General features: G+C 30.8%; 6 protein-coding genes across 17 annotated transcripts; 3 read left to right on the forward strand and 3 right to left on the reverse strand.

The window, feature by feature from the left end:
* Positions 1 to 446: 446 nt before the first annotated feature.
* On the reverse strand, positions 447 to 2,398 carry Urm1 (Ubiquitin-related modifier 1). Its single transcript, XM_072021610.1, has 5 exons — positions 2,215 to 2,398; positions 2,064 to 2,128; positions 1,922 to 2,003; positions 1,518 to 1,566; positions 447 to 715 (listed from the first exon to the last, which is right to left on the reverse strand). The coding sequence occupies exons 1-5, from the start codon at positions 2,256 to 2,258 to the stop codon at positions 647 to 649; spliced, it is 309 nt and encodes a 102-aa protein (XP_071877711.1). The 5' UTR covers positions 2,259 to 2,398; the 3' UTR covers positions 447 to 646.
* LOC139997068 (uncharacterized) lies at positions 1,935 to 7,909 on the forward strand. Of its 4 annotated transcripts, none has more exons than XM_072021550.1 (6): positions 1,935 to 2,075; positions 3,121 to 3,519; positions 3,579 to 4,079; positions 4,708 to 7,226; positions 7,311 to 7,525; positions 7,595 to 7,909. In XM_072021550.1, the coding sequence occupies exons 2-6, from the start codon at positions 3,135 to 3,137 to the stop codon at positions 7,725 to 7,727; spliced, it is 3,753 nt and encodes a 1,250-aa protein (XP_071877651.1). In that variant the 5' UTR covers positions 1,935 to 2,075; positions 3,121 to 3,134; the 3' UTR covers positions 7,728 to 7,909. The 4 variants fall into 4 exon arrangements, with proteins under 4 accessions (XP_071877651.1, XP_071877652.1, XP_071877655.1 ...); XM_072021551.1 differs by having other exon boundaries at positions 1,985 to 2,075; positions 2,942 to 3,519; XM_072021554.1 differs by lacking the exon at positions 1,935 to 2,075 and having other exon boundaries at positions 2,439 to 3,519; positions 3,579 to 3,992.
* Positions 7,841 to 13,884, reverse strand: LOC139997112 (uncharacterized). Of its 2 annotated transcripts, XM_072021559.1 has the most exons (21): positions 13,771 to 13,884; positions 13,469 to 13,678; positions 12,921 to 13,304; positions 12,671 to 12,792; positions 12,386 to 12,594; positions 12,133 to 12,293; positions 11,862 to 12,044; positions 11,664 to 11,794; positions 11,422 to 11,598; positions 10,865 to 11,199; positions 10,741 to 10,773; positions 10,468 to 10,670; positions 10,161 to 10,400; positions 9,904 to 9,957; positions 9,614 to 9,845; positions 9,397 to 9,545; positions 9,224 to 9,325; positions 8,953 to 9,162; positions 8,694 to 8,876; positions 8,457 to 8,606; positions 7,841 to 8,379 (listed from the first exon to the last, which is right to left on the reverse strand). In XM_072021559.1, exons 2-21 carry the CDS (start codon positions 13,472 to 13,474, stop codon positions 8,176 to 8,178), a joined length of 3,468 nt encoding a protein of 1,155 aa, XP_071877660.1. In that variant the 5' UTR covers positions 13,475 to 13,678; positions 13,771 to 13,884; the 3' UTR covers positions 7,841 to 8,175. The 2 variants fall into 2 exon arrangements, with proteins under 2 accessions (XP_071877660.1, XP_071877667.1); XM_072021566.1 differs by lacking the exons at positions 13,469 to 13,678; positions 13,771 to 13,884 and having other exon boundaries at positions 12,910 to 13,063.
* Positions 13,792 to 18,219, forward strand: Rfwd3 (ring finger and WD repeat domain 3). Of its 4 annotated transcripts, none has more exons than XM_072021572.1 (3): positions 13,792 to 13,870; positions 14,826 to 14,933; positions 15,021 to 18,219. In XM_072021572.1, the coding sequence occupies exons 1-3, from the start codon at positions 13,828 to 13,830 to the stop codon at positions 16,511 to 16,513; spliced, it is 1,644 nt and encodes a 547-aa protein (XP_071877673.1). In that variant the 5' UTR covers positions 13,792 to 13,827; the 3' UTR covers positions 16,514 to 18,219. The 4 variants fall into 4 exon arrangements, with proteins under 4 accessions (XP_071877673.1, XP_071877676.1, XP_071877674.1 ...); XM_072021575.1 differs by lacking the exon at positions 13,792 to 13,870 and adding an exon at positions 14,228 to 14,312; XM_072021573.1 differs by lacking the exon at positions 13,792 to 13,870 and adding an exon at positions 14,356 to 14,576.
* Positions 15,670 to 20,955, reverse strand: Ubc4 (ubiquitin conjugating enzyme 4). Of its 2 annotated transcripts, XM_072021608.1 has the most exons (6): positions 20,619 to 20,955; positions 19,635 to 19,691; positions 19,387 to 19,539; positions 19,049 to 19,131; positions 18,801 to 18,964; positions 15,670 to 18,726 (listed from the first exon to the last, which is right to left on the reverse strand). In XM_072021608.1, the coding sequence occupies exons 2-6, from the start codon at positions 19,659 to 19,661 to the stop codon at positions 18,590 to 18,592; spliced, it is 564 nt and encodes a 187-aa protein (XP_071877709.1). In that variant the 5' UTR covers positions 19,662 to 19,691; positions 20,619 to 20,955; the 3' UTR covers positions 15,670 to 18,589. The 2 variants fall into 2 exon arrangements, with proteins under 2 accessions (XP_071877709.1, XP_071877703.1); XM_072021602.1 differs by lacking the exon at positions 19,635 to 19,691 and having other exon boundaries at positions 20,619 to 20,952.
* Positions 19,989 to 27,852, forward strand: Prps (phosphoribosyl pyrophosphate synthetase). 4 transcript variants are annotated; one of them, XM_072021576.1, is made up of 8 exons: positions 19,989 to 20,150; positions 21,601 to 21,808; positions 22,526 to 22,709; positions 23,620 to 23,691; positions 24,978 to 25,001; positions 26,132 to 26,355; positions 26,417 to 26,750; positions 26,827 to 27,852. In XM_072021576.1, the coding sequence occupies exons 1-8, from the start codon at positions 20,048 to 20,050 to the stop codon at positions 26,917 to 26,919; spliced, it is 1,242 nt and encodes a 413-aa protein (XP_071877677.1). In that variant the 5' UTR covers positions 19,989 to 20,047; the 3' UTR covers positions 26,920 to 27,852. The 4 variants fall into 4 exon arrangements, with proteins under 4 accessions (XP_071877677.1, XP_071877678.1, XP_071877679.1 ...); XM_072021577.1 differs by lacking the exon at positions 24,978 to 25,001; XM_072021578.1 differs by lacking the exon at positions 23,620 to 23,691.
* Positions 27,853 to 27,953: the final 101 nt, after the last annotated feature.

The following is a 27,953-nucleotide window of genomic DNA, read 5'->3' on the forward strand; positions in this document are numbered from 1 at the left end:
CTACCAGGGACCAACAACTAACTCTCGATGTGAACTGATCACGACGCACGCGCATAATCTCCGCTCCTGTATCGAAACTAATTTTCCTACGCAGTTACCGGGAGCTAATTCCTCTCTTCTTTTCTCTTCGTTTTTCTTCCTTTCTTTTTTTCTTTTGTCAAAGTCACCAAGAAGGAAATTCATAAAGACAAGAATCAATAATTTCTTTCTATTTTCTTGTTCGATCTTCTCCAATATTAATTACGAAGTAATGCGGCTGTATATCAGCACGAGAATGGTAAGAGTTAAGTACGGAGATAGACAAGTCGCGTCTCCGCTAGTGGAAACGGGGAACAGGATACGGCCCATTGGCTATGAAGCGAGAAAAGATTGGTAAGGTAGAGAAGGGGCAATAATACGAGGTTTCTTGGAAAACGGCCAACGTGTCAGCCATAATATCATAGTCGTTACGTGGAACATCTCAAACGTACGTCGTGCGAATGAGCATTTTATTCTCTGACAGTGTGCACGTGTGCGCGTACTTCACACAAACAAGTGTCCCGCGAAATTATCATTTTCCTTGCAGCGATCGAACCAAGTCGCGCACCAACATCTTTGATTTCCTCTTCGTGGATCGCCGTCCTGTCCTCTTGCGTAAAAATGCGTCCTATCCTCCGTGTAAAGTGGATATAAACAATATCGAGTCGCCTGAATTTATGTTGTAATTGTTCTCGCCCTGAAAATTTTCATAAAATTATCGTTATCGATATTAACTTCTTCGTTTCTTCCAATAAAATTGTAATTTGTTTCTTTCTAATAAGATAAAAATGTAAGACGAAACGTATATCAAGACGATAAAAATGCAACGACATAAATGCAAGTACCGCAAAAATGGAGCGAAAAGAAGACAGAACAAGGAATAGTAGTACGATCGAAGCATACGAAACCTCGAGAAACGTCGGTATTATCATAATAATGGCTGAAACCATCATCCTTTCCGCGTCTGCTCTCCGACTCCCCCATAGCTCGCTTCTCGAGGCTCCTTTCTTTCCTCGAACGCGCTTAAGGAAGCGGAGTCTAATAGCGGTCGAGTTTTGTACATTTACAAATTTAAAATGATAATTCTGCCGTGGGTGTGGCAAGCCTTCAAGATCATTTGCGCCCTTTCACCTTTTCTCTCTTACTTTCCATCTTCCAGTTACACTCCAAACCAACCACTTCACAGTAGGTCGATTATGCGTCTCGTAAAAAGTTCCACGATGGAATACTCTCGCTAGACGTTTGTCAATTGTTCAGAAACAGGTGCCTTACCTCATCTCGATTACGATCAACGCGTTATTGCCACCCCACAGGGCTACTTTTTATAGTTCCTCGTGTGAATAGGAGGAAAATAAAAAAGAGAAATTGAAAAATCGTGTACATTCACGTAACACGTGGAAGTGATCGGGTATTATAGCTGGTATTAGTAATGCACTACTAATTTGAAATATTATTGAGAACAATTTTTTTAAGTATGATGCGAATAATTTTATACTTACTAATAATTCCCAATCGGTGTCATTTACAAGTACCAAAATTCCTGGTCGCCTGTGAACATAAAATAGTGCATAAAATAAACGTGTACATGTACTATTTGTGTACATCTAGACGCAAAAATGTTTACATGTATGAATGAATGAGCAATCTCTGTAGTTGTAACTCCATTAATGTGAACTATGCTGCCCTCTCGATTAAAACCGCGAAACTCGTAAGGTGCCATGTTGATCTTATATATCATAGAATTGGCAAGTGCGAATTAATACAATAATAACGTATTGTGTTTGTAGTAAGAAGTACGAGGTACAACACGCGTGCCAGAGTATCAATTCGTGCAACATTTTAAATGGTTACTTGAAATGGTTTTACCGTTAATGTAAAAGTATGATATGATTTAATAACTTACACGCTGTCTCCTTGCATAAAAAGTTCCGGTCGTTCTTTTAGAAGGTTATCTTTTATCCAGAAAAGTAACTTTCGAATAGTCCCTATAAAATTTCACATCACGAATAAATATTTTACACTGGGAGAAATTTTATAGAACTTACATTCGTTTCCAGGTAAGTTCACGGAGTGCTTTTTCTTTTTGTCAAAAAGTAATTCTGCCCCACCTCTGAAATTATTTAATAATTCGATATACATACATGTATATTGTTACCATCGCAAGAAGAGTTAGGTTAAGTATCGATTCGATATTACCCGAATTCAATGGTCACAGGAATACTTTTACTTTCGATAGACATGTTTTTTTTTTTTATTTTTCCTAAAATTATGCCACCTTAAAATGCTATTAATTATTATTATATAATTACAAACAAAATATCGTTCACTGCGCATAGAAACAACATAAACGACATTACAACTCCGTTCCACGTTCCTTCTATTCAACTGGTCAGTAGTGTATGCATGTTGCAAAATAGAAATTTCCGAATTCAAGATTTAATTTAAAAAACAGTTATACATTGTAATAGTTCCATCTTTTCATCGATATTTTACAATTTGCATAAGTTCGTCTACAATTCTTCGCAATTGTTAATCTTATAATATTATGTATCGAGAAATCGAAAGAAACAATCATTCCATTGATATATAAATATTTGCTTGTTATGAATATGTATATTAATATCAGTAATATCAATAACAAGTATTCACAAGAAATAAAATTTATGCCAAATGTAATGTAAAAAGCAGAATATAGAGCAGGTGCCTTTTAAATGTAATACAAAGTACACTCCTGTGTATTCGTGGGTCATTAGCCTTAATAATTATGAGTTTAATTACATGGTGAAGGTTGTGTTATACATGATTAACACCAATTGATAAATAAATAAAGTTTGTTAGTTAAAAATAATATTTAAAAATGTAATTATTGTTAAACGAATATAGAATAAATGGTGTGCATTTGATAAAAATGTAAAATGTACAGATGGACTGAAGTGCAGGTGCGATCAGCGGCAACTGTAATGGCGGTCGTCGGAAAAGTGCAATCGCAGGCGTTAAATATCTAAAAAACAAAGTGGCGCAAATCCAATACCCGTTCACATTATTTTAAATTTTTTATCCTTATATAATTTTATATAATTGTAATACGTTTTCTGCGTTCAGTATCAACTTGCAAAATGTCGCAAAGAAACGAACATACTTCGGATGAAACGGAGTCAGAATCGCATGCGGAAAATCATAATAAAGAACAATCGAAATGTGAAACAAGCATATTAAACAATGAAACAGAACAACCAATGTTGGAGGATGAAGAAATGCCAACGTATATTAGTGTGTCTACTCCATCGAAGCGCGAAGATTCAGATATCAGTAATACAAAACAAGCGGATAGAATCCCAATAGAGGAAGACCATAGTCGAAGTCCTTATCCTAGTGATGATCAAGGAGGGGGCAGTATCTATGTACTGTCTTCTGGTGAAGAGAGTACTCATCCATACAATGATGAAGAGAGTAATCACCCATACAACGATGAAGAGGAAGATGAATACGCAGATAGTGAAGGTAAGTAAATAATAAAACCTCGTTTCTACATTGCAATGTATATACATGTATGTATGCAGATATGGATGAAATGGATCTTGAAAATGATCGTGGAAATGCAATGTTAGATGAGGAGGAAGAAGAAGATGATGATGATGATGATGAAGGAAATTTGAGACTACATAATGACGATGATGAAGATATTGAAACAGAATATGATCTGGAGTGTTTTGATAGAGTATCCGATGATTTTGTCTTAAACAAAAGATTAACGCAACATCATAAAGAGAGGAGTTTATCATTACAAGATTTAAGCATTTCAAAAAACAATGTTCATTCGTCACATAATAAAAAAAGACATAGCATGAACATTTTCAGAAATAATTATTTAGGTATGCAGCAAAATCCAATGCCATATCCTATTGCAGAAAAAAAGCAAATGATGTCAGTTAAGTATCAACACGTGGAAAGTAAAGTGAAACAGTACATAAAAGGTATAAAAGAACAAACTAGAAGATCTATGGAAAAGCGTATTAAAGAGCAAGAATTTATAATGAATAAAAATCATGCAAGCAATGAAAGTAAGAAATATGTTTATCGAATTATATTTGAATTGAAATATTCATATTAGGAAAATATATTCAATGTCTATTGTAGTTGTTATGACATGAAATGTCTTTACATAATTTAATAAAGTACTGGGCTGCATTATAGTATTTAGAAAAACAAACACTAGAGAATATGGTTCACCATGAAAGCTTATAAGCATACAAGTCCGACAAGACTAGTCATGGCTACTGCACACATCCCATTCGAAAAATATAGATTAAAATGTGTAGACCCGGTACAAATGCAAACGATCGTCGTTCGACGACCGAAATCTAACCGTCATGAAGCACTGTAACATGCACAATAGACGATTGTTTGTCACAACAAATCAGTCGTGTGCGGCACGATTTTTCTTGAATTTTGGCGACGATATTATCTATATTTTCTGAATGGAACATTTACAGAAGTTGTGGCCATCCTTGTTGGGCTCTGCCACTCATAAGCTTTCCAATGATATGCCATACTCTACAGTGAGTATTGGCCTAAATGCTATGGTTCAGTCAAATATTGTTTGTGACATTCTTGTATGTGAATGAATAACCAAGTTCTAAGGCAAATACGTAATCAATGTAAACTATAACTTTTACTTTTTGCTTATAGACAATGACACTGAGCAATTGAAAGCAAGAGTTAATAAAACCATAAAAGATTATGCTGAAAAAGCTATTCAGAATTTACAACGTGACGAAGCTGAAAATGATAATTTAATATACAATACAGCACAAATATTAGAAAATGGAGAAAATAATAAAACGTCCAACAGAATTATTGAAAATGATTATAAACATATTCGAAAGGACACTGAATACAATGATATACCAAATGAGAAACGAGTACAGAATTCCGATGATAAATTAGAAAAACGAAATGGTTCAGTAGATGTCAATATCCGTCATATCGAATATCAAAATGCTTTAGATAGAAATATGAGATTCGGTAGCATAAATCAACCTTCTCTAATTAATGGACATCAGACAACGCCCACATTTATTAATTTACGTACATTAAGCTATGAAGAATACATGCATAGTGCCTCTAATATGGAACAAAGAGAAGAATTACCTGGACAAAGACAAGAAAAAGTGGACGAAACAGAAATATATAATGAAGCAGAAATGATTAGTTCACGAGAAATTGATAACAATATTAACTGTCCTTTAAAAATTGCAAACGTTAAAAGTATCCGCATAATACAAGATGAACCAGAAAACTTAAATTTTACAAAAATTAATGCAGCTGATAGAATAAATGCAGAGAACACTGAAATAATTGAGTTGAAAACGCAACTTAATGAGAAAGACGCACAATTTATTAATTTGCGAGATGCCTACCAAAAAGTATTGGCAGAAAATATAAAAATGAAACAAGAATTGGATAATCTAAAAAAATCTTTAGCAAAATATGAGGATCAGAATAAAACATGTGAAATGAAAACTGCATCTGTACAAACTGAAACAGTTGCAGAATCTACTTCTAATCAAGATACTGTAACTTCAGGCGAAACAAACAATAAAATATCCACTAGTAGTGTTGCATCTACAGCAAGTTCTACTGATCAATGGGCAGATAGTGCTTATAGCCCAGCTATATCTGTTAAGCTCCCTGATTTGACACCAATTCTTAATTCTGATGATAGTATTATACTCACTGATGGGACTACTCCAAGAAAAATAGCACATCCATTATCTCGAACATTTATTACTTCATCTCGAATTTTGCAAACACTTTCAAATATAACCCAAGGGAAGACAAAAGTTGAAAGTCCTTTAGTAAGAAATATCAAGAAACGATTAAATGAAAATTCCACAGATCAAATATCAAATATAGAATGCAATTCTCCAATCCATGCATCAAGTTCCAAAAAAAGAAAAGCTACAGAAATGCTTGATACATCTACTTCTGTTCAACCTTTCAAAATACCTCATACAACTGCAGAATCTGAGAGAAAAAATAGTACTGATACGACTGATGTAGAATTTAAAAATTCTGAGGAACATGCAATGTCAAAATCAGAACAAATAGAACATACATCGGTCAATAAAGATATTAATGATTCTACATCTGCAGAAAATAAGATAGAACAGACAGATGATCATGAGGACAGCGTAAAATGTTTCATATACAGGGAAGATGAAAATAGCAAAAATAGAAGTTTCTTAATTCAAGCAGAAGAACCTATAAAAGATGGATTAGATAATGAAAAAAATCGCATTCAAGAATGTGGTCCATATTTATTGGGTAATCTTGAAGTAAGAATGTCTGAAATAAATGGAACGATTAGTGTTTGGGGTAAAGAAATAGATCATGAATCTACAAGCGATAACGAAGATGATATGGAAGTCTGTATAAAATCAACTGAACAGAGGATGTGTCAGACTTGGCAGAATACATCACAAACAAGATTTAATGGAAGTCCATTTGTGTGTTCAACTAATAAAAAACAGAAGGTTCCAAACAAATTCAGTAGGTCCAATATTCCTCAATGTTGTCATTCTTTATCATTAAATTCTATAAAGGCGTCTTCATCAGTAGAAGATGTAAGTGACAAAAGACATATGAGTAATTCTCTCAGCCCAAATATTTGTGTTCCTTCTTGTGAAAACTGTAATTCTTCGAAATATCATCAAGAATGGCCAACATGTAAAGATGCATCGAGTTCACAAGAAAAATTACATTCCTGTTGTACACATCGTATTGAAGTCACAGATAAAGGATGTAGTTGTGGTTTATATCATGAGGCACAAAAGCATGATGTTAGTCTTAAGCATTGTAAAGATAAGTTTCGCAGTAATGAAATTCGAAGGGATTCATATAAAAATACATTTACCCCAGATTCGAAAAATCATTTACACGAAAACTGTATGGACGCCACTACCGAAATGAGCAAAGTAACTTGCAAATATCATGCGTGTCGATGTTCACTTCAAAATGTGGTAGATAACAGTCGAGGCTCGAAATACTGTAATCCTGTTAGAGATATTTCGTATACATGTAAATCATCTTTGGACAATATAAATAATCATGAGCATTCTGATAAACATATATGTAATCACAGCTCTTCACATGATGATGAAGAAGAGGCTCTAATTCCAATTAAACGATCTAATGAAACGTCTGAAGTAAGATAATAAAAGCATAAATACAATCTTAACAATTTTATCAAGAACTTTATGTTCATGTAACGTTTGTTTCTTTATGTACAGACGAGACAACGAAGATTAAGTGGTAAAAGGGTAAGAGGAATTCTTATGGATCTTTTAAAGGGATGTGGAGATTGCCGTAATAATAGTGCTGTTAGTTTAAGTAAAAGTGGATTTCGAAAAGGAACATCTTCTACAGCAAATGGTCCTCCACAAATTAAGATTTCTTCTCCTACACTCGGGCCTACATGTTCCACTTCTACGCAATGTAATGACAGGTAACTATATTGTACACTATCATAAAAACATGATACATACATGGAATACGTTATTACTTTTACTTACAGGTGTTGCCATGCATATGCACGTAGAATTGAATCTCAACTTGAAGAATTTCGATTGGAAATGGAAAGAGTAAGATCGCGTTCGGACGCAATCCTAGATATGCTCAATATGCTTCATTCTGTGGATACGAACTAATGAAACTTATATAATACTAAATAAGTGCTTTTTCCTTGTACAGATCACTATTTTAATTTCTTTAAATCGATTTGCACTGTCATCAAGAATTCTTATTTACCTCTTCTACTTCATTGCATATAAGGGTTACGTGAACAATTTATTACAATAAAATACATAAATAAAAAACTGCTACATTGTAACAGATGTCATTCGTACTATAATGATTCAATTTTTGCGACATTGATTAATGTAACAACAAATGAATTTCATCAGTCTTACATTGTATAAATTTTTACTATTTTGTAATATATTTACGAATACAAACTAGACAATTTTTTTACATTCTAGAAATGAAAACAGATACTTCACATGTAATTTAAACAAGTCAGTGCGACGACTTACAGTTCATTAAAATTTCAATTCTATATCAATAAAATATTGATATAGATAATATATTAATTTCCTATTAATAATTGCAGTCGCAGGAATCGAATCCTGTCCCAGCCTCTCCTGGCAAAACACCGGGTGGCATCTCTCCTTGTCCCTTAAAGATATTAGTGTAAGATGTTTTCAAATAATTTACGTGACCTTGTAGTGATCTTATCCGACCTTGAGCTTGCTCAAACGCCTCGTTTAAGTTGTTTATCTGACCCTGCATTTTCTGTCTAATCTAAAAGGAATAAAGCAATAGATAAGTTAAATTAATGTCTAGAAAGGAACAGCTCAGCTTTTTGAACGATAAATTACTTCATCTCTATCTTTCTGTGCAGCTCTTGCGGTAGCTCTGCACTGAGCCAATTGTCGTTCCATTTCCGCAATTTGGCTTTGCATCGATCTCCTTACAGTTTCACATCTTTCTTTCGTTCTTGCTACTTGTCTCGCAGAATCTTCTCGAATCTTTAATATTCATTAGAATTACTATACATTTTCCAATGAAATATACAATAATATAATAATATAATATAATATAATAAATAATAATACCTGTTCAAGCATTGCTGTCAACTGTGTAACCTCGTGCATTTTTTCATCTATGCGTTTCTGCAATTGTGCTTCGTGCTCTTCAAATCTTGCAAGCGTATTTTTCATACGTTCATTCTCATGTCGTAGTTCGGTATTTTTCCTTTCTAATTCATCGAATCGTCCCGAACCGTGACCTCTTTCATCCTAAATACATATATTGTTTACAAATGTACCGTTTTTTACAAGACCAGAACTGGTAGAAGAATGTGAAAACATTAACCTGCAGCGCTTGATATTCGCTACGCAAAACGTCCAACTGATTTTGCAATGTTTGAATTTTATCTTTGCAACCTATAACTTCCCGTGAAAGATCCTCGCAGTTGCGTTCTGCAACCAAACGCATCTGTTGCGCTTCCTGTAGTTTTACTTGCGTTTGTTTTAGAATATCCGGCAACGGCGCAAGTTCTGCGAGTTTCTCTTGGAACTGATTCTATTCGAAAGATAGTGAAATGTATCAAAATAATCATATGTACATGTAAATATTTACGTACTTTTACTCTTCCTATTTCTAAGGTGACATTTTCATTCATCCGTGCGTTATCCATTTCCATTAGATCAAGTTGTCGCCGTTGTTCTTCCACTTGTTGTTGCGCCTGTTTTTACACAGCTACTTTTATACTTACCTATAACAACGTTTTTAAAGGAAATATCGAAAAAAAAGAACCTGTAAATATTTGTTTCGATAGTCCTCCAACTGAGCGGCTTGATCTTGAATCAAGGATCGTAATTCTTCAAGTTCATCTTGGGCTTCTCGAAAACGTTGCTTGAAGACAATCAAAGTTTGCTCTTGCTCAACCATCTGTTCCTTAAAACCTAGTTTTAAATTAATTATATTGTTATAATATAAAACATTGAAATTGAAGAGCATTCCAAATAATCACCTTCGTATTTTTCTTTCTCAGCTTCCATTATCTTCAATCGTTCTTGAGTGTCTACAAGTTTGATTTCCAACTTTTCTTTCTCTTCGATAGATTCACGCGTTTGTTGTTTCAACTTGTCAGCATCTGTTCTTAAACACGAAACCTCGCATAATTTGTTTTTGTAATCATCTTGTAGACGTGCATATTGTTCGCGTAGGTCACGTAACTGTTGCTGAGGACACGTGCTAGCGCCCTTTTTTTAAATAGCTGCTTTAGTTCATGTTAAATCTTTTTCTGAAGTTCAATCTTACCATAGGAGCGTTTATGCAAGGACCAGTACAGGTTGCAGAAGGAGCAGGTGGTATCTACGTACGACGAAAAACGATCTTATATGTTATGTAGTATATCACACTTAATAAAAATAAAATATCTGAAACTTTTCGAAAAATATATTTATTTCGTAGAAAATTATTTGTGACATTTCAACAATATTATCAGCATGCGACATTTTATCTTTGAACGTCTATCAATCTTTACAATCAAGTTAATCGAAATATTGAATAGATACCTTAGGAAGAGGTATAGAAGGCGATTGTGTAATTGGAGCCGAACACGGTACGTAAGGAGTCGCGCTTGGTGGCTGCTGCATGCTCAAAGGTGGAGGAGGACAACAACCACAAGGCGCACAAGGGCCAGTACATTTCAACAACTTGCGTTGTTGTTCCAATTGTTGACGTTCTCGTTGAACATTAGCAAGCTCTATCTGCATATTACGTACTTCGCATTCCATGGTACCCAATTGTTGTTCCTATAAAATATACAAATAAATAAACATAGAAATTAAACTAAACTTGCAGCATATTTCGAAGATGTACTAGCTGTTTGGTACTGTTCCCATAGGCCGCAAGTTTGTTTTCTATTTCTGCGGGACAAGATCCTCTTGGAGGAGGTGGTGGTGGTCCTGTACACAGTGTTTTAACCGCGGCAGGACTTCGACAACACATATCGATTTGCGAAGAAGAATCACTTGTAATGCAAGCTCCTGTTATTGACGCACCACCCGCGAGTCTCGGTGAATCTAAAATAATATTATTTATTAATTTTCAATACACAAAGTATTTTCTTTTATTATAATAGACGTAGCTCACCTCCGCTAGGTAAATATGTATGATTCGGCCTCACTGAAACACATGTTAAATTTCATTTTTAATATTAAATTTAAGAAAATTATACAAAAGAAAATCTTAAAAACTTTGTCGTTGGGATACAAACCGCATATAGTATTTGCGATTGGTGATAAAGTATCGGCGATTTGAGGTTGAAGACAACACTTGCACCGACAATAATCGTCGTCTTGCTGTAACGTAGTGGTGTACGAAATCGAACGTAGAGGAGACGGACTTGACACTTCCGATGAAATTCCACCTGGGCAACAAGGTGTGTAACAACAAGGACTAGTGATTCGCTGATTCAAGCAAGCTAATTGACGTGTCAATTCCACATTTTCTTTCACAACTATTCTCATTTCAGCCTGCAACCCGCATACCTTCCTCTGAAGACTTTCAACGGCGGTATCCTTTTCTAGCAATGCTTCTTCCAATTTGTATCTAACACGTCAGTAAGTTAATTTTTGTAACAAAGACAAGATCACATGGTTTATGTCAACATGCTTCTATTAGCGACAATCTATGCAATCGTCGTTAAGGAGACTGATTAGTTTTCATATTTTTTTTTATCGATTTTCTACTTTTTTTTTTTTATGTCGAGAAACGACAGATAATTTATTAAATTCATAGCTGTGTAAAATGAAGTTGTTTCGTAAAACTTACTTGCCACCTTCAAGCTGTGCATTTTCCAATACCAATTTTTCCTGCATAGTTAACGATTCTGTTAACTTTCCAGTTAAATTTTGAAGACATCTATCTTTTCCTTTCTTTTTACTATCTGCCACAACAATCTTTGGAATTTCATCCTCCGTAGTTCCGCAAACAATCACTCTTGGAAGCCTAGTTAAACAACCATACAAATTTTCAAAATGTATTCTAAAAACAAAATAAATGATATAACATACCTATCTTCTGGATATTCTATTTGAGGTAAATCGAAACGTTCTCTAAGCTTTTCTATCTCTATGTCTGTCTTTTCGTCTACCATATCTATTTTCTCCTTTACTATTTCAAGTTCTTCTTCTTCGGTAATGATCTAGAAATTATTTTTCCTATACACTTCACCGCGCTACTTGCTTCGATGATCGATAAAGAATACTTACGGCGGTGGGTCTCATAATGGGTTGCATATTGAACATCCTAGCAAAAGTAGTACTCGAGATATCGGACACACCTAGTACTCGTTGTATTTTCCGCGTTATCTGCTCAAATTCTGCCAGTTTTTTCATCACTTCGTCCTGCTTTTCATGTATTATTAACGTATCTTCATCGGTTAAATCTTTTTTCTATAATACAAAGCAATCCTTTTTAAATCTCGATGTTCGATGTTTCGAATTTCAAATTTCATTAGCTTGTTATTTCCAAAACTATTACAGTTGTAAGTGCAGCTATTTCTTCCTTTAGCTGATCAATTTCTCTTGCAAGAACGACGCAACGTTCATCCGCCTTTTTCATTTCCAACAGTACAACGCTATCAGTCAAGGGAGATGAACTCAATATCGATTCATGTCGTCCACCAGGTTTAATTGGTACACCTAAACAATGCATAAATTGATTATACTTTATACATTTTTTTATTATCTTATTACATTTTTTCTACTTTTTTCCTGAATTTACGATATCATACCTTCACCGAGACCGGGAGGAAGCGGATACGGTGGAGGCAGTTCTTCCGTATCAATTCTTGATACCGGCCTTGATACCGATTTTGCTACAGATTCTGTTCCTTCTTCCTCTTCTTTTTGTGGTTCTTCTTCTTCTATTGGTTCTTCTTCTTCTTTTGATTCTTCCGCTTCATCTTGAAGAGCTTCGTCAACGTTTTCCTCTTCGGCCATGCTTCATAATTGAACAAATTTATTATCAGATAATTCAACGTTAACAAAATGTTCTCGAGAACTAAATAATTTTATACTTTTCCTGTGGATCGTTTCCTGCTTGATCCGAATTTTCGATTTCTTCTAATTTTAGTGGTTCAAAATTTGATTTTTGTTTAATCTCCTCCGATTTATCGTTATAATCATCGACTTCGTAAGTCTATCCAAATTATTTTAAATTAGCTTACAACAATCTATCCATTTTCATTTTCAAATACTAGTGAATATACTAAGGAGTTACTTATTAACTGTTGCATAATTTGAATACAAATAATACCAAAATCACACCCGGTCAAGAATGTGTGGTTCAAGATCCACTTGTTGCAGAAATAAAGATTCTACGAGGGTTTTAGAATGCTTGGAATTTCTTGATTTAAAAGGTAGCACGTGACCCTCTTGATGATACTCGATTGCTAAAGAGCATATGTCCGGTAAATTTAGAGGCTTTTTCAAATCGAACAAAGATTCCAACGAGTTGAACGCATCTCTCTTCAACGAAGACTCCCTGTATTCTGCGCTTTTTTTCTGTAATTTTGAGCTACCTCTTTTCAAACGTTTCAAATCATGAAAACTTTTGGTTTTAACAGGACAATTATCGAGCTCGCGAGCACGAGGAGGTATCTGTGAATTCCTTGGAGAACGAGATGTATTCCACGTACACGGTCTCCGCTTCTAAATTAATTAAATCGAATTTTTAAATATTTGTCTATTTTTGAAATGTAATTAAATTTATCTAACATTTTGTTTTTATTAAATACATTCTACGTGAACAGATGATTCTTCAATGTTAAAGAAAGTTGCAAGTATATACATTAAAAATTTAACCAATATTTTACCTTCATTATTTTACCTTCGATACAACACCGTTACTTCGCTGAAGAACACAAGGTCTTTACACAGCTATAGTAGATTCAAGAACAATGATCCTTTTCCTCTCGTTTATTCACTGAAGAAACGGTATCGCTATCAAATCGCGTTGAACGATTTCTCCAGTTTTGTGTCGAAATTATCTTTTTTTTTTTGTTTAATTTTTATAGATCTCGAAACTGAAATACATGGTATATTAATGTAACAATCGATGGATAAATTTGTTAAATTGTAAGAGAAAGTAAAATAAAACTCAAAATATGACACTTACTCCGAAAAACCTTCAATTTCTTCAAATACGAATACGAAGCATACGTCTTTTATTTTTATGTTACACAGCTACATATTTAAACTTATCAACTGTATCCAAGGTATATCTAACTATGTACTTGTACGAAAGATATGTATAAAAAATCAGAATTATTCTAAATTTATAATAGTGACAAATAATACAAAATGAAAACATTAATTAAACATTGATGTTGAAAAAAGAAAAATATCTTCAAATTAAAGATGTCTGAAAAATTGCCAACACCATGAATATGAATGGAAAATACAAAGTTTTTTATTTATTGTATATTAAAGTGTTTTTAATAATTAATGTAATGAAGGAATTAAATAGTGATTACTCCTGAGATAGATGTAAATAACATTTGTAAATAACATGATTTTATTGATATAAAAACAGTACATTACACGATCTTACAAAAATTGGGATGACATCTTTCACGATTAGGTGAAAACATTTATGAAGCAATAATGTTAGATTAATACATTAATTATTAGAAAAAAAAGCACTTATTGCTTGACACTGTAAGTAATACGATTTTAGAATCGTTTAGTATGTTTGATTCTTATGGTAATATATTCATTCAAAAAAGGTCACGAAATTTCTGTTGTAAACAAACAAACTTATTGCCATATTTGATTTATTATGTTTCTTGCGAAAGATATATATACATTCTTATTTTCGAAAAATTCTAGTCACTTGTAACAATAAATAAAAAATAAACACTGATAACACTTACCTATAGATAGATTGCTTTGATTTTTATAAAATGGAGGTTATGGATTACGGTAAGTATTAACAGCATGTCAAATAAACACAACGCTTAACAGGATAAGTTGTATCAAGTAAAATCATGTACATGTGTGATTGAACATAAAAATAATTAAAATATTTTTATATTTTCTATGCTATAAAGAATATAAACCTTATTAGTCACTTTTTATGTTATGAATTAAAGAATAAAGGAATTTATATATATACGTATTTGTATATACAAAAGTACAATTATTCATTCTAATTTTAATAAAATATTACAGCAGAAGGAGGAGAAGCACAGATGGAATATGTAGTAGAAGATCATTCTGAAGAATCTGATAATGATAATGCTGACGACTTAGAAATCCAAGCTCAAACAGAAGATACAAGTAAGTTCATTTTAAATTTCATGTATGTTGTATTAAATATATAAATATCACATCATTTAGAAAATAATATTGCATGTAATATTTTAGAAGACAACGATGAAAGTGAAACAAAAGCAAAAAAGGCAAAAGAAACAACTTTAGATGAATCTGATGTTGATTCTGACCAGTCTTGTCCGATATGCATGGATTTATGGACTAGTTCTGGGGATCATCGTTTGTGTTGTTTACGATGTGGACATTTGTTTGGATATAGTTGTATTTTAAGATGGTTACAAACTTCTTGCACTAGTGGCAACCGTCGTTGTCCACAATGCAATAGAAGAGCTGCTGTGAAAGATATCAGAATGTTGTATGCCAAAAAGTTAACGTCTATAGATACCAGCGAATTAGATAAGTTAAAAGAACAATTAAATAATGTTAGTTCTGAAAAAAATCGTATAGAAATGGAACTTTCAAAATATACTTTAAGACAAAAGTTATTTGAACAGCAAATTGCTAGTATGAGGAATAGGATCTCTGAACTAGAAAGTCAACAATCAGAAATAAATGTTCATTCTTGCCAGAAGATATCTAAACATATGATTAAAAAGTTCCATTTAGATCGATCTATAGAGATATGTAAGGACGGCGGTTGCCGTGTATTAGACTACAACCCATGGTTTGGATTCCTAGTTGTATCTCAGAAGTCAACTAATATGTTATTTTCGGGTTATGGTATTAAAAAAATTGATTCGGATAAATTTCAACCGCGTCAATTTATTCTTTTACATAATCAAGTTATAAGAGATATTACATTTAATACAACTCAACAGTCGTTGCTGCTTAGTGTTGGTTTCGATAAATGTGCAAAATTAATGGATATTCAAAATCACATTATTTTGCATACTTATCAAACAGAATCTCCATTGTGGAGCTGCTGTTGGTCAGGCAATAATTCAAATGTGTTTTTTGCGGGTGCACAAAATGGATCTATAACACAATTTGATATTAGGCAAACTTCTGGTGCTGTTGAAACTTTAGACAATGCAGGCGACAGATCACCAGTAGTTTCCCTAGCAACAGTGCCTTCTAATCCGGGTAGCGGTATTAGTCGAGGTGGATTCATAGCATGCCATTTGAGTACATGCTATGCTTATGAGCAGAAAGACTCAAAATATTTACCTAAACAAATATTCCTTGAAGGTCCGTTTGTATCTGTATGTTATGATGAAAAGAATAATCATACTTTAATATCTTCCCGACCAAATGCTAGACAGCCTCATGCACGACACATAGTATGTACTATAGAAAAAGACAATGAGGAATCAACAATTTGTAATGTAGTACATACGTTCCATGCTGGTAATTCTCAACAGTTATTGTCTCGACCATGTTACTTAAATATTGAAAATGATACATTAGTTGCTGCATACCAAGAATCTAGTACCAGTATATCATTATGGAGTGTATCTACTGGAAAACAAGTAAATAGTCTTCCTGTTTCTGATCCTGTAGTGGATATGTGTGCAGTTGACGTTAGTAATAATTTATATTTGGCAACACTCTCTTCAAAAAAAGTTAGAATTTATAATCATGGATAACTATCATTACTAGTACTGTGGAAGTAAATAAAAATATCTCATATTTTTTCCATACACATCATACATTTATAATGTAATAGATACATGATATAACTAATAATATTGTATTTGTTTTTACATTAAATTTAAACAACATTATTTTATATAAAATTATGTGTTGTTAAAAAAAAAGTAATGATACAAAATCTAAACTCGTAAATATGAAGCATAAATTTTGTTATTAACGACAATGCAAAAATTTCCATATACATAACTTGGAATTACCAAAAAATACTGAAATGAAATTTTTATGTTACCATTTCCCATTTAAAGATACACATGTTTGTCGCTGTGCATATATACAATGAATATTTGTTATATAAATATTTTTCTACCAATTTAAAAACTGTTTCAGTAGTTATCCTGCTCACTATTTTAAAACAGGATAATATTATTAGACATAATTATATATTTATATACTATTAGATAATATAATTAATAATAATATAAAAAATTTGTTGAACTCAATAGATAATCAAGATATTAAAATAAGGAAATTTTTGTACAAGTATCCCTATTATTTTTATTGAAAATTGTTATTTATTGATATTTTTGAAGTATTAAATTACATTTAGAATCTATATAGCTACTGTAACCAATCATTTTCATAAAATACCTCATGTGTAATTAATTTTTTATATCTGTGATTATAAATCAAACAAACCAAATAGTATTATAATCTACACCTCTAACACAGCCTCCGCATAAATTACTAGAAAATGTGAAAGAAAATTTAAAACTCCTATTTTAGCACTGCCAGGAATACAGTATTGTTTAAATATATTAAGAAAAATCTATGTAACTTGTAGAGAATAACACATATAATGCTATACAAATAGTTCTTTTGAACAAGTTTCAAATATATTCTACATAGGCTGCTATCTTATTAGAGATTTAAGAATAATTAGAGTCTTAAATTATTTAACCTTCACAAACATAACTATAAATTTCATTAAATATTTTTAATCTAAAATAGTTTTTGAAATTTCATAAGCTGGAAGTGTCAATGTTATATGGAAGTATCAATGCCATAATTTCTGATAGCTTTTTATTATTAACTTTCAACTTGCGCTTATTTAAAAATCAAATTTGCTTTGTACCATTATTCTTAATGATGTAATAAATGCAATTCTTAACGTGGAATGTACATCTCCAGCTTCGAGTACAGAAAACTATGCATACGTAAAAAAATATTTATAAACGATAGTAATAGTAAATTATGAATCACTGAAATATAACCCTTCACCAAAAATGTACAGAATTTAAATATCAACAGTATAGCATTTGTGTTTACCATTTTTTTTTACAAATTCCTTTTAACGCTAACAGGTTGGTGTGTATTTCAATAATGTACAATCAGATCTAAATAGATAAACCTCTTTGTGGCTTAAAGAAATCTACAAAAATCTAATGATAAAAGTATAAACTAATCGTGGTTTTCATTTTAATGTAATAAAGCATACAGAGTAGATATTGATTTATAAAAACAAAACGAAAAGTTTACTAAGTACTATTTCATGCAAACATTTTTTCATTGAAAAGCAAAAAATATATCACCAAATACAATGACATAAAGAAAAAGGAACACCCAATAAGAAATTTAGAAATATACAGTAATTTGTACAAAGAGATTTAATAAATGTTTAACATATAAAACTATGTTTGTTTGTTAAAAAGAAAAAAATGATAAATGCATTATGGCTTAAATAACATTTTTAAACTTTTAATAAACGTAAGATGAAGAATGACATACTTTTCATACAGTTTTTTTTAAATGTGCTATTAAGTTGGACTTAATAGATTTTATTAATTACTGTTTCTTCATGCCTATTTTACACGTTAAATAAATGAGTATTGTTTAAGGTTATTGAAATGAATTTCCTGTGAATTTTTTTGCCATTGAAATATTGTCGTTACAGGTGCTGAATTTGATTATGAAACTGCTATGGTATCAGTAATTGGGCATGGTGTTACAGAAGTTTTGTAATGACAAAATGAGCAGTGCTTTTATATGACAGATTAACTATACAGTTATCACTAACTGAAGAGCTGCTCAGTGGCACGTTCCAAATCCCAATTGTATGAAGATAAAGCAACTCTTGCATTATGTTCCTCAATACCCATATCTGTTAGTCGCCTTATTTTATCATCTAAATCAGGCATCTTTGCTGGTCCTGTAAATAATTTTAGTGTTTACAGAAAAATTGCAATTACATGTTACAATTAATTCTCTACAATATGCACTTACCACCTGCATATACATATGTCCAATGTTTGGCAGTTTGACGAAACATTTCTGGATGTTCTTTATATTGCCTAGCCACTACAGCGTCTTGTGGATCATCTGGTTCTGCTGCAGATAATAAAGCTTGTAATGATAGCAGTACCGTACGTAAAGTCATAGCAGCAGCCCTAAAAATCAGTATAAGAAATATAAAATATATTTCAAGCAACATAAAGTCATCATTTTTTATCTTATTTAACAGAATTACATACCACTGGTCTTTCAATATATCTAAACATATAGCACCTGTTACGGAAGATATATTAGGGTGCCATATTTTTGTTATGAATCGTACCTATAAAAAAATTATATGATTACTGAAATATAATAACTAAATTCCAAGAAATATATATAAATAAATTCTTTTTACATATGATTGTAGAATATTTGTAAAAAAGAAACTTTAAATATAAAATTGAAATATATGATAAAACAAAGAACTCAGAAAATGCTTTGTCATGTTTTAGGTTATATTAGCCTGTCTTAACATTAATAATACAAAATTATTACTTTAACATATATTAATCATATTGACTTACAAAGTGCTTACTTTAGGAGGATTGAAGGGATATGTCTCGGGAACTTTAATCTCGAGCACAAAATTACCTCCCTCATATGGTGTATCTGGCGGACCTGCTATCTCACCTTTTAGTTCAGTAAAACTATCATTTACCAATTCAACTTTGATTGCACATTTTGCAACCTATAACAAAATTTAGACAGATTACTAAAAAGTACTAATATTTTCATTATCAGTTTATATTACCATTAGACCTTTTCTACAAGATACATACTTACATGAGTGAATATGGCTACAATTTGCATGAAACAAAATTAATCTTACATTTTTTAGATCTATAAACAAATGAATAATAAAAACACAAAAGTCAATAACATGAAAGCATAATTGTGGGTTATTATACTGCAATTGTCTAATGTATATTAATACTTAATCAGTTATGTAACTTTTTATATAAATTACAAAACATATTAGTTTTTTCAAATAACAATATTCTACAGAAGATGGTATTGCAGTGACACATGTAAAATAATTCTTCTAAAACTGTGTGCAAGATATAACCAAATGACCTATTGACATTATCATCTGATACTGAATTGATGTAATATTTTATAGTGATAATTTACCATATTGTCACAACATAAAGATTGAGACATTCTAGTGTAATCTGCCTCTCTATAAACATGTGGAAATGATAAATGAAAACAAATATTCTTGGGCACATAGAATGGATCTCTCAGAACAACACAAGCGCAAACGAATATGTCAGTGCTCACAGAAATTTAAGGGAAATGGTACGTATTTAAACAAAAGATTTCATAGATGAAAGCATGTGTCAATCATTAATCTTATATTTAAACACACAAAAATATGCATTATTTTGCATAATTGGAGTTACACATTAGTTCATTAAAATATTTAAAAAGTATAGAAAATTTATTCATAATTTTTTTTTTTTTCAAGCAAAAATATATGGTAGAAATATTTTTGAATGCAATAAAACAGTAACATTTTATTGGTAAATTTCGATGAGTTTAAATGCTGATGACAGTCAAGAATACCATACAACAGGTGCCTACGCTTTGTTCGCGGTGATTTTATCAACCAATGAATTGCGGCACATTTTTGTCACGCCACACATGAAATTTCTTTGGGATAGTATAACATAACCGTACGATATTGTTTAGCAATTCTAATAATTATATCTGGAGTAAAAAACAAACGATACCTTTTAAAATTATAGAAAGCTATTATTCACTCACCTCCTCGCTTCTTATAACCTCTTTAAATTCGCGTTGGATTCTCAATGCCGCGATGTTCGCCATAGCTTCCGAATCGGTGAGACAGTCAGTACACTGTCATCATCATTCGAATAGATTAACGAAATTCGCTGAATGCGTCAACGTGCACAAAACCTCTACGGTATTAGTATTTGGGTTTACTCTCTCTCTCTACTTAGAAAAACGAACGTTCTAACTCGTGTTCTATACTAAAATCTCCGCTCACGGATACATCCAATTTATCATTTAATCACTGCCGGCGCCACATTGATGAGAAAAGTTGACTGTCACTCGCTCGTGTTCACCCTTTTGAATTTTGTCTACGTTCACGTCGTTGCTCGTTATGGCGCCAATTTATAAATTATGGAAAAATGTAAATTTTAATAATAATTCAATTATTTGTAACTTATTTTTATCTTCTGTAAAAACATAAAAAAAAGTGTCACATGTTTTCATATTTACACCAAAAGAAATATGCAGTAAAGAAATAACAATTTTAATTATCGAGATTATAAATTAGTATATGAGATAAATTGAAATTTGCCAACGAACTAAACTAATTCTTCATTTACTTCGAATTACACATGATATAAAACTAAGCAAAAAATATAGTTGAAATCTTTAAATTATTTGTAAGATGTGAAATTTTAAGTATTATTACATAATGAAATTAGTTATTATTATGCCCCCTATGATTATAGTATAAATGTATGATTAGATTACTGCAATAATAAAATACGTCATGAATAACATTTATAAAAATGTCATAATTTTCATCAAGCAGTAATGTAATCTTGTTGATATTTCTTAGTCTATTATTTTTTTAACGGAAAAAAATATACGATAAGAAATGCATTTGTGCGATTATGTCCAACACTCGATGGGCGGAGTATAATATTAAACATCACATCCGGTTTTAAAAGCGTCCTCTGATTGGATAGTCTCTTTGCGGTTTCTGTTTTAGTGATGCCTGTGTCCCAGCCAGTGCGTGCTAAGAGTTTGTTACGCGCAAACTTAGAAAATTCTCGCGGGCGACTTTTACAAAGCAGAATGCCAAACATCAAAGTCTTTAGTGGCACATCGCATCCAGATTTGGCTCAACGTATCGTTGACAGACTCGGTATTGACATTGGAAAAGTTGTCACGAAGAAATTTAGTAACCTCGAAACATGGTAATGGTTGCATTCACCGCTATAACCACGTTATTGTCATTAGATTAAATTCAAGTCCCGACCACGTGTCATTTCAAATCTTATTGAAATTCCTCCTTTCTGGTATATCACTCCATAAGGTGCAGAATATTTTTATCACTCCTGTATTGCCATTTCCATATATGTACCCGTTAATTCATCAACCCTACCAGAGTGCAAACAACCCTGTCGCGCAAGGCCGATTTTCTAGTATACTACAAAACCGCGATGTTTGAACTTGAAGGTCAACTAGTACAATTATTAATACACATTCTAACAATTTCTGACATTAATATATACTTTTACAAATACTAGTACATAATTCTATAGAGTATTTTAACTTGTGTATAAACATATGATAAATACATTTTTTTGCTATATTAGTACTTATACATATTTGGTTTTTATCATAAAGTATACAATTTTTTAATTGGAATAATTTTAAGAATGAAAGAAACCAAGTATGTAGACTAAAATAAGTAAACTATATAGATTTTACTTTTGTGCTTGCATATGTTAGAGAACAATTGTAACTCTGATTTGTTGGTATATTAAGAATAAAAGGTAAACAACAATATCTCTAAATTTATATGTAAGTCGACTAATATATAACACAAATTTATATTTATATGTGTTTATATATAATATGTTTCACTAATATGATATTGATTATATTTGTTTTGTTCATATTCTTATTAGCGTGGAAATAGGAGAATCTGTTCGTGGAGAAGATGTATACATTGTACAAAGTGGAAGTGGAGAAGTAAATGACAACTTGATGGAATTATTGATTATGATCAATGCATGTAAAATTGCTTCTGCATCTCGAGTAACTGCTGTAATTCCTTGTTTCCCGTATGCAAGACAAGATAAGAAGGATAAGGTAGGACACATTGATAAGATAATGTGTTTTAGTTTTTTACCTATTATAGTATTATGCATAGAAATTTAGTAAAATACAAAGAACTGATAATACTTTGAAATAATCGATAAAGTTTAGTTCATTTAAATTACTTATATTGCCTTATAATTTTATTACTAGTATGTGATATATCTTATAAGATAAATGTATGGGCTGTTTATATTTTACAAACATATTTGTGGAAATCTTATACCGAAACATTTTGTTTGTTTAGATTACATATGATGTATAATGTATGATGGTAAATTTAATTTAGACTGTATTGTGATACTTGTTTATCTTGTCGTTATTGACTATCCAACCATAGATTTATCTACAAGTATCTATTTGCATATTATTGCATATTTATATATAAGGAAATTAGTAAAATCAATTAATTATTACCTTAAATGAATCATATAAAAAAGGTGTAAATATAAAACACTTATATAACAAAATAACTTATAGGAACTATGTTTTAGTGAATCTAGTATTCTAGGTACATAATAGTCATCTTGTTGATTTATGTTATCAATTAATATGATTCCATTGCTTTGCACATGCAAATAAACTGGATACTCCTGTAGGGAGAAGAATGCTATGCTTATAATTTTTATAAAATAATATAATAGTTACATTCCTAATTTAGCTATGTATATATATTTTTATTTAAATGATTATTTATTATGTGCTTATTTCTCTTAAACACTTCTGACATAATAACATTATATACATATTTCAAATAATTTATGTAATAAGTTGTGGTTTTAATCAAAATTGTCTATTTTATATCTTCTGTAATTATGAGTACTGAAAAGTTTGACCCCCATAATAAGGAAAATATGGCTCACTAAAGAAAAAGTTAATTTTTTTTTATATGATATCTTCACAGGGTGGTGATGGACGTGACAACAGAAATTCTAAGAAACAAATTATCATGAAGTCAAACGAGTGGAAATTCAGGGTAACTTGTAGCGGTCTTTTTTTGCTCTATTCACTTTTAATAGCTTTGCAACAGGCCAGTGGAGTAATATCACTTTTGGAACGCAAAACATGTTTTCATCATCATACAAAATATACATATTTATAATATTTTGGCTGACATCATTGAGTCATACCAAATAGTAGTCTTGTTTAGCAGGATTACATTATTTACTATATTATACTTATTTCTGCAAAATCATAACTAACATGAATTAATACTAATATTTAATTTTGACATATTCTACAAGGGAATGATTTAAAGTTTTAGATATATTGTCTAAACACTTTAAATATTTTATTTAGATATTCATTGCATGTAAATATACATGCAAAATTTCATATTTAAAGAAACAATGCACTGAAACTATATGTATGTCCACTGTTTAGCAAATTTCTTTCCATATATAAATATATAACATAGTATGCATGCAACAAATCAAGGGTTATATAGAATGTTAAAAAATATTAATCATTCATCTTATACATTTTATGGGGTTGCTTGAAGATATGAAATACTAGGGAATAATGATATATGAATTGTTTAATACAGATACTTAAGTCTCATATTCTTCTTGCATGAATTAATTTCTCAGAAATACAAGTATTTTAATATATATAATATATATTATATTATATTATATTATATTATATTATATTATATTATATTATATTATATTATATTATATTATATTATATTAAATATATTTATATATATTGTAACATTACATTTTACAAAGTAGCACATATTAATGAAACAAAATTTCATATAATTTTGCAATAAGCAATTAACAAAGCTGTAAACAACAAATATATTGTAACTGAAGCTGTGTGTTTAGTAATTATCAGAAGGTTATCAGAAGTTAGATAACCTACATGAATATTGCAAAATTAATATCACAATTCATCGAGGGGGGCCTTCCGTGCATTCATACTATAATATTTACCATCATTGTCTACTGAATGCAATTTATTTTAATAAATATCTTAAATTTAAATATTTTAATAAATTTACTGGTATCCTTTTTAAGATGTTAATAACAAGTCACCACAACATTTTAAAAAGAAATAAGCACAATGAAGGCATATTGGTTTAATGAAGATTTAATTAAAATAACACAATTATTATTGTTATGAAAATGTAGTCTTTGATAAGTAATCTCCAAATACAATAGATTGTAATGAGGAAGAAATATTATTATTAAAATAATTCTTGTCAAAAATTCATTTTAATTTTACATAAATTTCTGAATAGTTGGGTATTTTCAGGATTTTGTGCCCGACCTCTCTACAGTGAGTATAAGAACAACAAGATTGTAACGTTTGTCGAGTGTAACGTTTGTAATTATAACTCGATGAACAATTTGAGTTGTTATATCATTCTTAGTTTTTTACAAAATTTTCTTTGTAGGACTAACAAAACTTATGTTTATTGCTATATAGCACAATGGTATCCCCATGAATGAATGAATGAATGAACTATTTGGTCATAGCATATTGATACCTGTATGAGAGGGCAAAATATTAATATAATAGCATTCTACATACATTTTTAATAATCTACATACACATAATGGGATACACACTTGTATGTTATATGGGTACTAATTATTATGTTGCTAAATATGTCGTTGTCCAAATATATTACTAATCATGAAATGCCTATCTTCTTAATGAAACAGTGCTTTGACAAGATAAAATTGTGGTTGTGTTATTTAGGCAATAGAATGTTATGCGAATAAAATGATTTGCAAACAGATATTATTTTTTAAATATTAACATCAATTAGCTTCTTTGAAACGTATTTATTACAGATAAGTTTATTAAGATAATTTTATCATTATTACCTCTCTGAACACAATGCATTTGTGTTTGTTTAAAGAATTTCACTGTTTCCTATTATAATATCAATGGTACATCAATATATTTATTATATATTTTGATCATGACTACGAAGTTCTATAACTATTTTATTTTCCCAAATATCCTTAAATGTTTTCATGAAAAATTAAGGTATCAGAATGCACTGTGTTCTGTATTGTAATTTATAAGTTTGAATTTTGCTTTACTTACATTTTCCTGTTGAATCTAACTGGGATGCATTTGCAACATATTGTTTTCGTTTTTATCTGTATGTACACACATACAATATATTTTTAACGAATATCTCAATACATAGCCATTGTATTCATATTTTGTCCCCTCCAAAGAAAGAATCTTCTATTGTGTAACATATCTTTTATAAAAATATATTTTGAATTATATACTCCTTCATTTATTGACCTTATAAAATGCTTTCTAAAAGGTCTCAAAAATTTTAATGGCAATATTTTCAAATTGCAGGATATTTCCAGTTGCAAATGGACTTCAGAGATTCATACAATTTCATGAGATTAAAATTAAATTTTATCTTCTTTTTTCAGAGTCGTGCGCCTATTTCAGCAAAATTAGTAGCAAATATGTTGTCAGTAGCAGGAGCTGATCACATTATTACAATGGATTTGCATGCTAGTCAAATACAAGGATTTTTTGATATTCCAGTTGACAACTTATTTGCTGAACCAGCTGTTTTGAAATGGATTAAAGAAAATATTATAGAATGGCGAAATAGCATCATTGTTTCTCCAGATGCTGGTGGTGCTAAAAGGTAAAATTTAAAATTAGCATTAATCTAAAGCAAATATATTATGGGAAAATTATCTCAACAGGGTAACATCTATTGCTGATCGATTAAATGTTGAATTTGCTCTTATACATAAAGAAAGGAAAAAGGCAAATGAAGTTGCTAGTATGGTATTAGTTGGAGATGTAAAAGACAGAGTTGCTATTCTAGTAGACGACATGGCCGACACTTGTGGCACTATTTGTCATGCAGCAGAAAAGCTTTTAGAAGCTGGAGCAACAAAAGTATATGCCATTTTAACACATGGAATTTTCAGTGGCCCAGCAATTAGTAGAATTAACAACGCATGTTTTGAAGCTGTGGTAGTAACAAATACCATTCCTCAAGATGGCCATATGCAGGATTGTCCAAAGATACAGGTAGATGAATAATTATAATATATATTTAACATATTTATATATTTGTATACTTGATTTTTGTATTGGTATATTTTAGTGTATCGATGTATCAATGATGTTCGCCGAGGCTGTAAGGCGGACTCATAACGGTGAATCTGTATCGTACCTGTTTTCAAATGTACCGTATTAGATGAAAATCTTCCTGATAATATACTCTTTCAAACTATGTAAGAAGAATGTAATCTTTTTACATCCGTTTATTGTTATTCTTAGTTTAGTTTAAACTAATTTGTCTATAAAAGAAAATTGGGATAAGCACTAATATCCCATTTTTAATTTGGCAACTATACATATTTTTTTTCAATAGAAATGTGTAGAAAGTAAAACATTAAATAGCTAAAACATACTATATTGTCCATTTCGAAAAAAAAAAGTAAGTTAATAAGTAATATATACAAAAAGATTGTCACTTAATATGCAGAATACATCATTTTCCCATTTAGGACATATAGCTATTATATTGTTTCACTTAAATTGTATAATTTGTTATTGCGATATGAAATGACGTAATGATCCTGACGGTTGTGTAAAACTGTATGAGGACAAAGGGTATCGTAACGAGTGCAAGTAGCCATTTATACGATATATATATATATATATAATTAATTACGCCGTAGAGGCATATCTCATTTTTTACAGACATGTAAAAATTTGCAATATGTATGTACAATTTATCAACTGATAAGCATGTCAGAATAATTAACTTTTACAGCTCTAGTATGATGTATTATAATATTCTAATACACTGTGTACTACGTTGTATACAATAGAAAAATGATGTCAAAATGACATTGTATTTTTTTCAAGTATCTTTTACTACTACAGTTTTTAAAAATTAATGAACAAGTTGCTATTTATATGAACATATTTCTATTACCGGAAAAAATGATTGCCTCATTTAATAGAGGAAAGTGATTTTATAGTTAGCTTTGTATCAATATGATACAAAGATATAAATCAATATAAATACAGCAATGTTTATATGCAAATTTTTCTTAATTCGATAAAAGATGCCACCGGACGATGAATTGAATATTATATTAAATATCTTTAAAAAATGTAATTTTAATTCTTTATTACTATATAATAGAAAAATTATGTACATGATCATTTTACTATTAATTTACTATTAATATTTTGGATATATTCGTTAAATATTTAGAA

The sequence above is a fragment of the Bombus fervidus genome, chromosome 2 (assembly GCF_041682495.2).
Source record: "Bombus fervidus isolate BK054 chromosome 2, iyBomFerv1, whole genome shotgun sequence".
NCBI lineage: Eukaryota > Metazoa > Arthropoda > Insecta > Hymenoptera > Apidae > Bombus > Bombus fervidus.

What these genes read in the sequence shown, in the direction of transcription:
- LOC139997068 (XM_072021550.1), top strand. Translation starts at nt 3,135, where the DNA reads ATGTCGCAAAGAAACGAACATACTTCGGATGAAACGGAGTCAGAATCG. An exon ending in TGAATACGCAGATAGTGAAG is followed by an intron (nt 3,520 to 3,578) that starts GTAAGTAAATAA and finishes GTATGTATGCAG; the next exon opens with ATATGGATGAAATGGATCTT. An exon ending in AAATCATGCAAGCAATGAAA is followed by an intron (nt 4,080 to 4,707) that starts GTAAGAAATATG and finishes TTTTGCTTATAG; the next exon opens with ACAATGACACTGAGCAATTG.
- Prps (XM_072021576.1), top strand. Translation starts at nt 20,048, where the DNA reads ATGATAAATGAAAACAAATATTCTTGGGCACATAGAATGGATCTCTCA. An exon ending in TTTAGTAACCTCGAAACATG is followed by an intron (nt 21,809 to 22,525) that starts GTAATGGTTGCA and finishes TATTCTTATTAG; the next exon opens with CGTGGAAATAGGAGAATCTG. An exon ending in AGGATTGTCCAAAGATACAG is followed by an intron (nt 26,751 to 26,826) that starts GTAGATGAATAA and finishes GGTATATTTTAG; the next exon opens with TGTATCGATGTATCAATGAT.
- Rfwd3 (XM_072021572.1), top strand. Translation starts at nt 13,828, where the DNA reads ATGTTACACAGCTACATATTTAAACTTATCAACTGTATCCAAG. An exon ending in ACTTATCAACTGTATCCAAG is followed by an intron (nt 13,871 to 14,825) that starts GTATATCTAACT and finishes AAAATATTACAG; the next exon opens with CAGAAGGAGGAGAAGCACAG. An exon ending in AGCTCAAACAGAAGATACAA is followed by an intron (nt 14,934 to 15,020) that starts GTAAGTTCATTT and finishes GTAATATTTTAG; the next exon opens with AAGACAACGATGAAAGTGAA.
- Ubc4 (XM_072021602.1), bottom strand. Translation starts at nt 20,681, where the DNA reads ATGGCGAACATCGCGGCATTGAGAATCCAACGCGAATTTAAAGAGGTT. An exon ending in AGGTTATAAGAAGCGAGGAG is followed by an intron (nt 19,540 to 20,618) that starts GTGAGTGAATAA and finishes ATTTTGTTATAG; the next exon opens with GTTGCAAAATGTGCAATCAA. An exon ending in GACATATGTATATGCAGGTG is followed by an intron (nt 18,727 to 18,800) that starts GTAAGTGCATAT and finishes AATTATTTACAG; the next exon opens with GACCAGCAAAGATGCCTGAT.
- LOC139997112 (XM_072021559.1), bottom strand. An exon ending in CCATTATGAGACCCACCGCC is followed by an intron (nt 11,795 to 11,861) that starts GTAAGTATTCTT and finishes AATAATTTCTAG; the next exon opens with ATCATTACCGAAGAAGAAGA. An exon ending in TGACAGCAATGCTTGAACAG is followed by an intron (nt 8,607 to 8,693) that starts GTATTATTATTT and finishes TGAATATTAAAG; the next exon opens with ATTCGAGAAGATTCTGCGAG.
- Urm1 (XM_072021610.1), bottom strand. Translation starts at nt 2,258, where the DNA reads ATGTCTATCGAAAGTAAAAGTATTCCTGTGACCATTGAATTCGG. An exon ending in CCTGTGACCATTGAATTCGG is followed by an intron (nt 2,129 to 2,214) that starts GTAATATCGAAT and finishes AAATAATTTCAG; the next exon opens with AGGTGGGGCAGAATTACTTT. An exon ending in ACACCGATTGGGAATTATTA is followed by an intron (nt 716 to 1,517) that starts GTAAGTATAAAA and finishes GAAAATTTTCAG; the next exon opens with GGCGAGAACAATTACAACAT.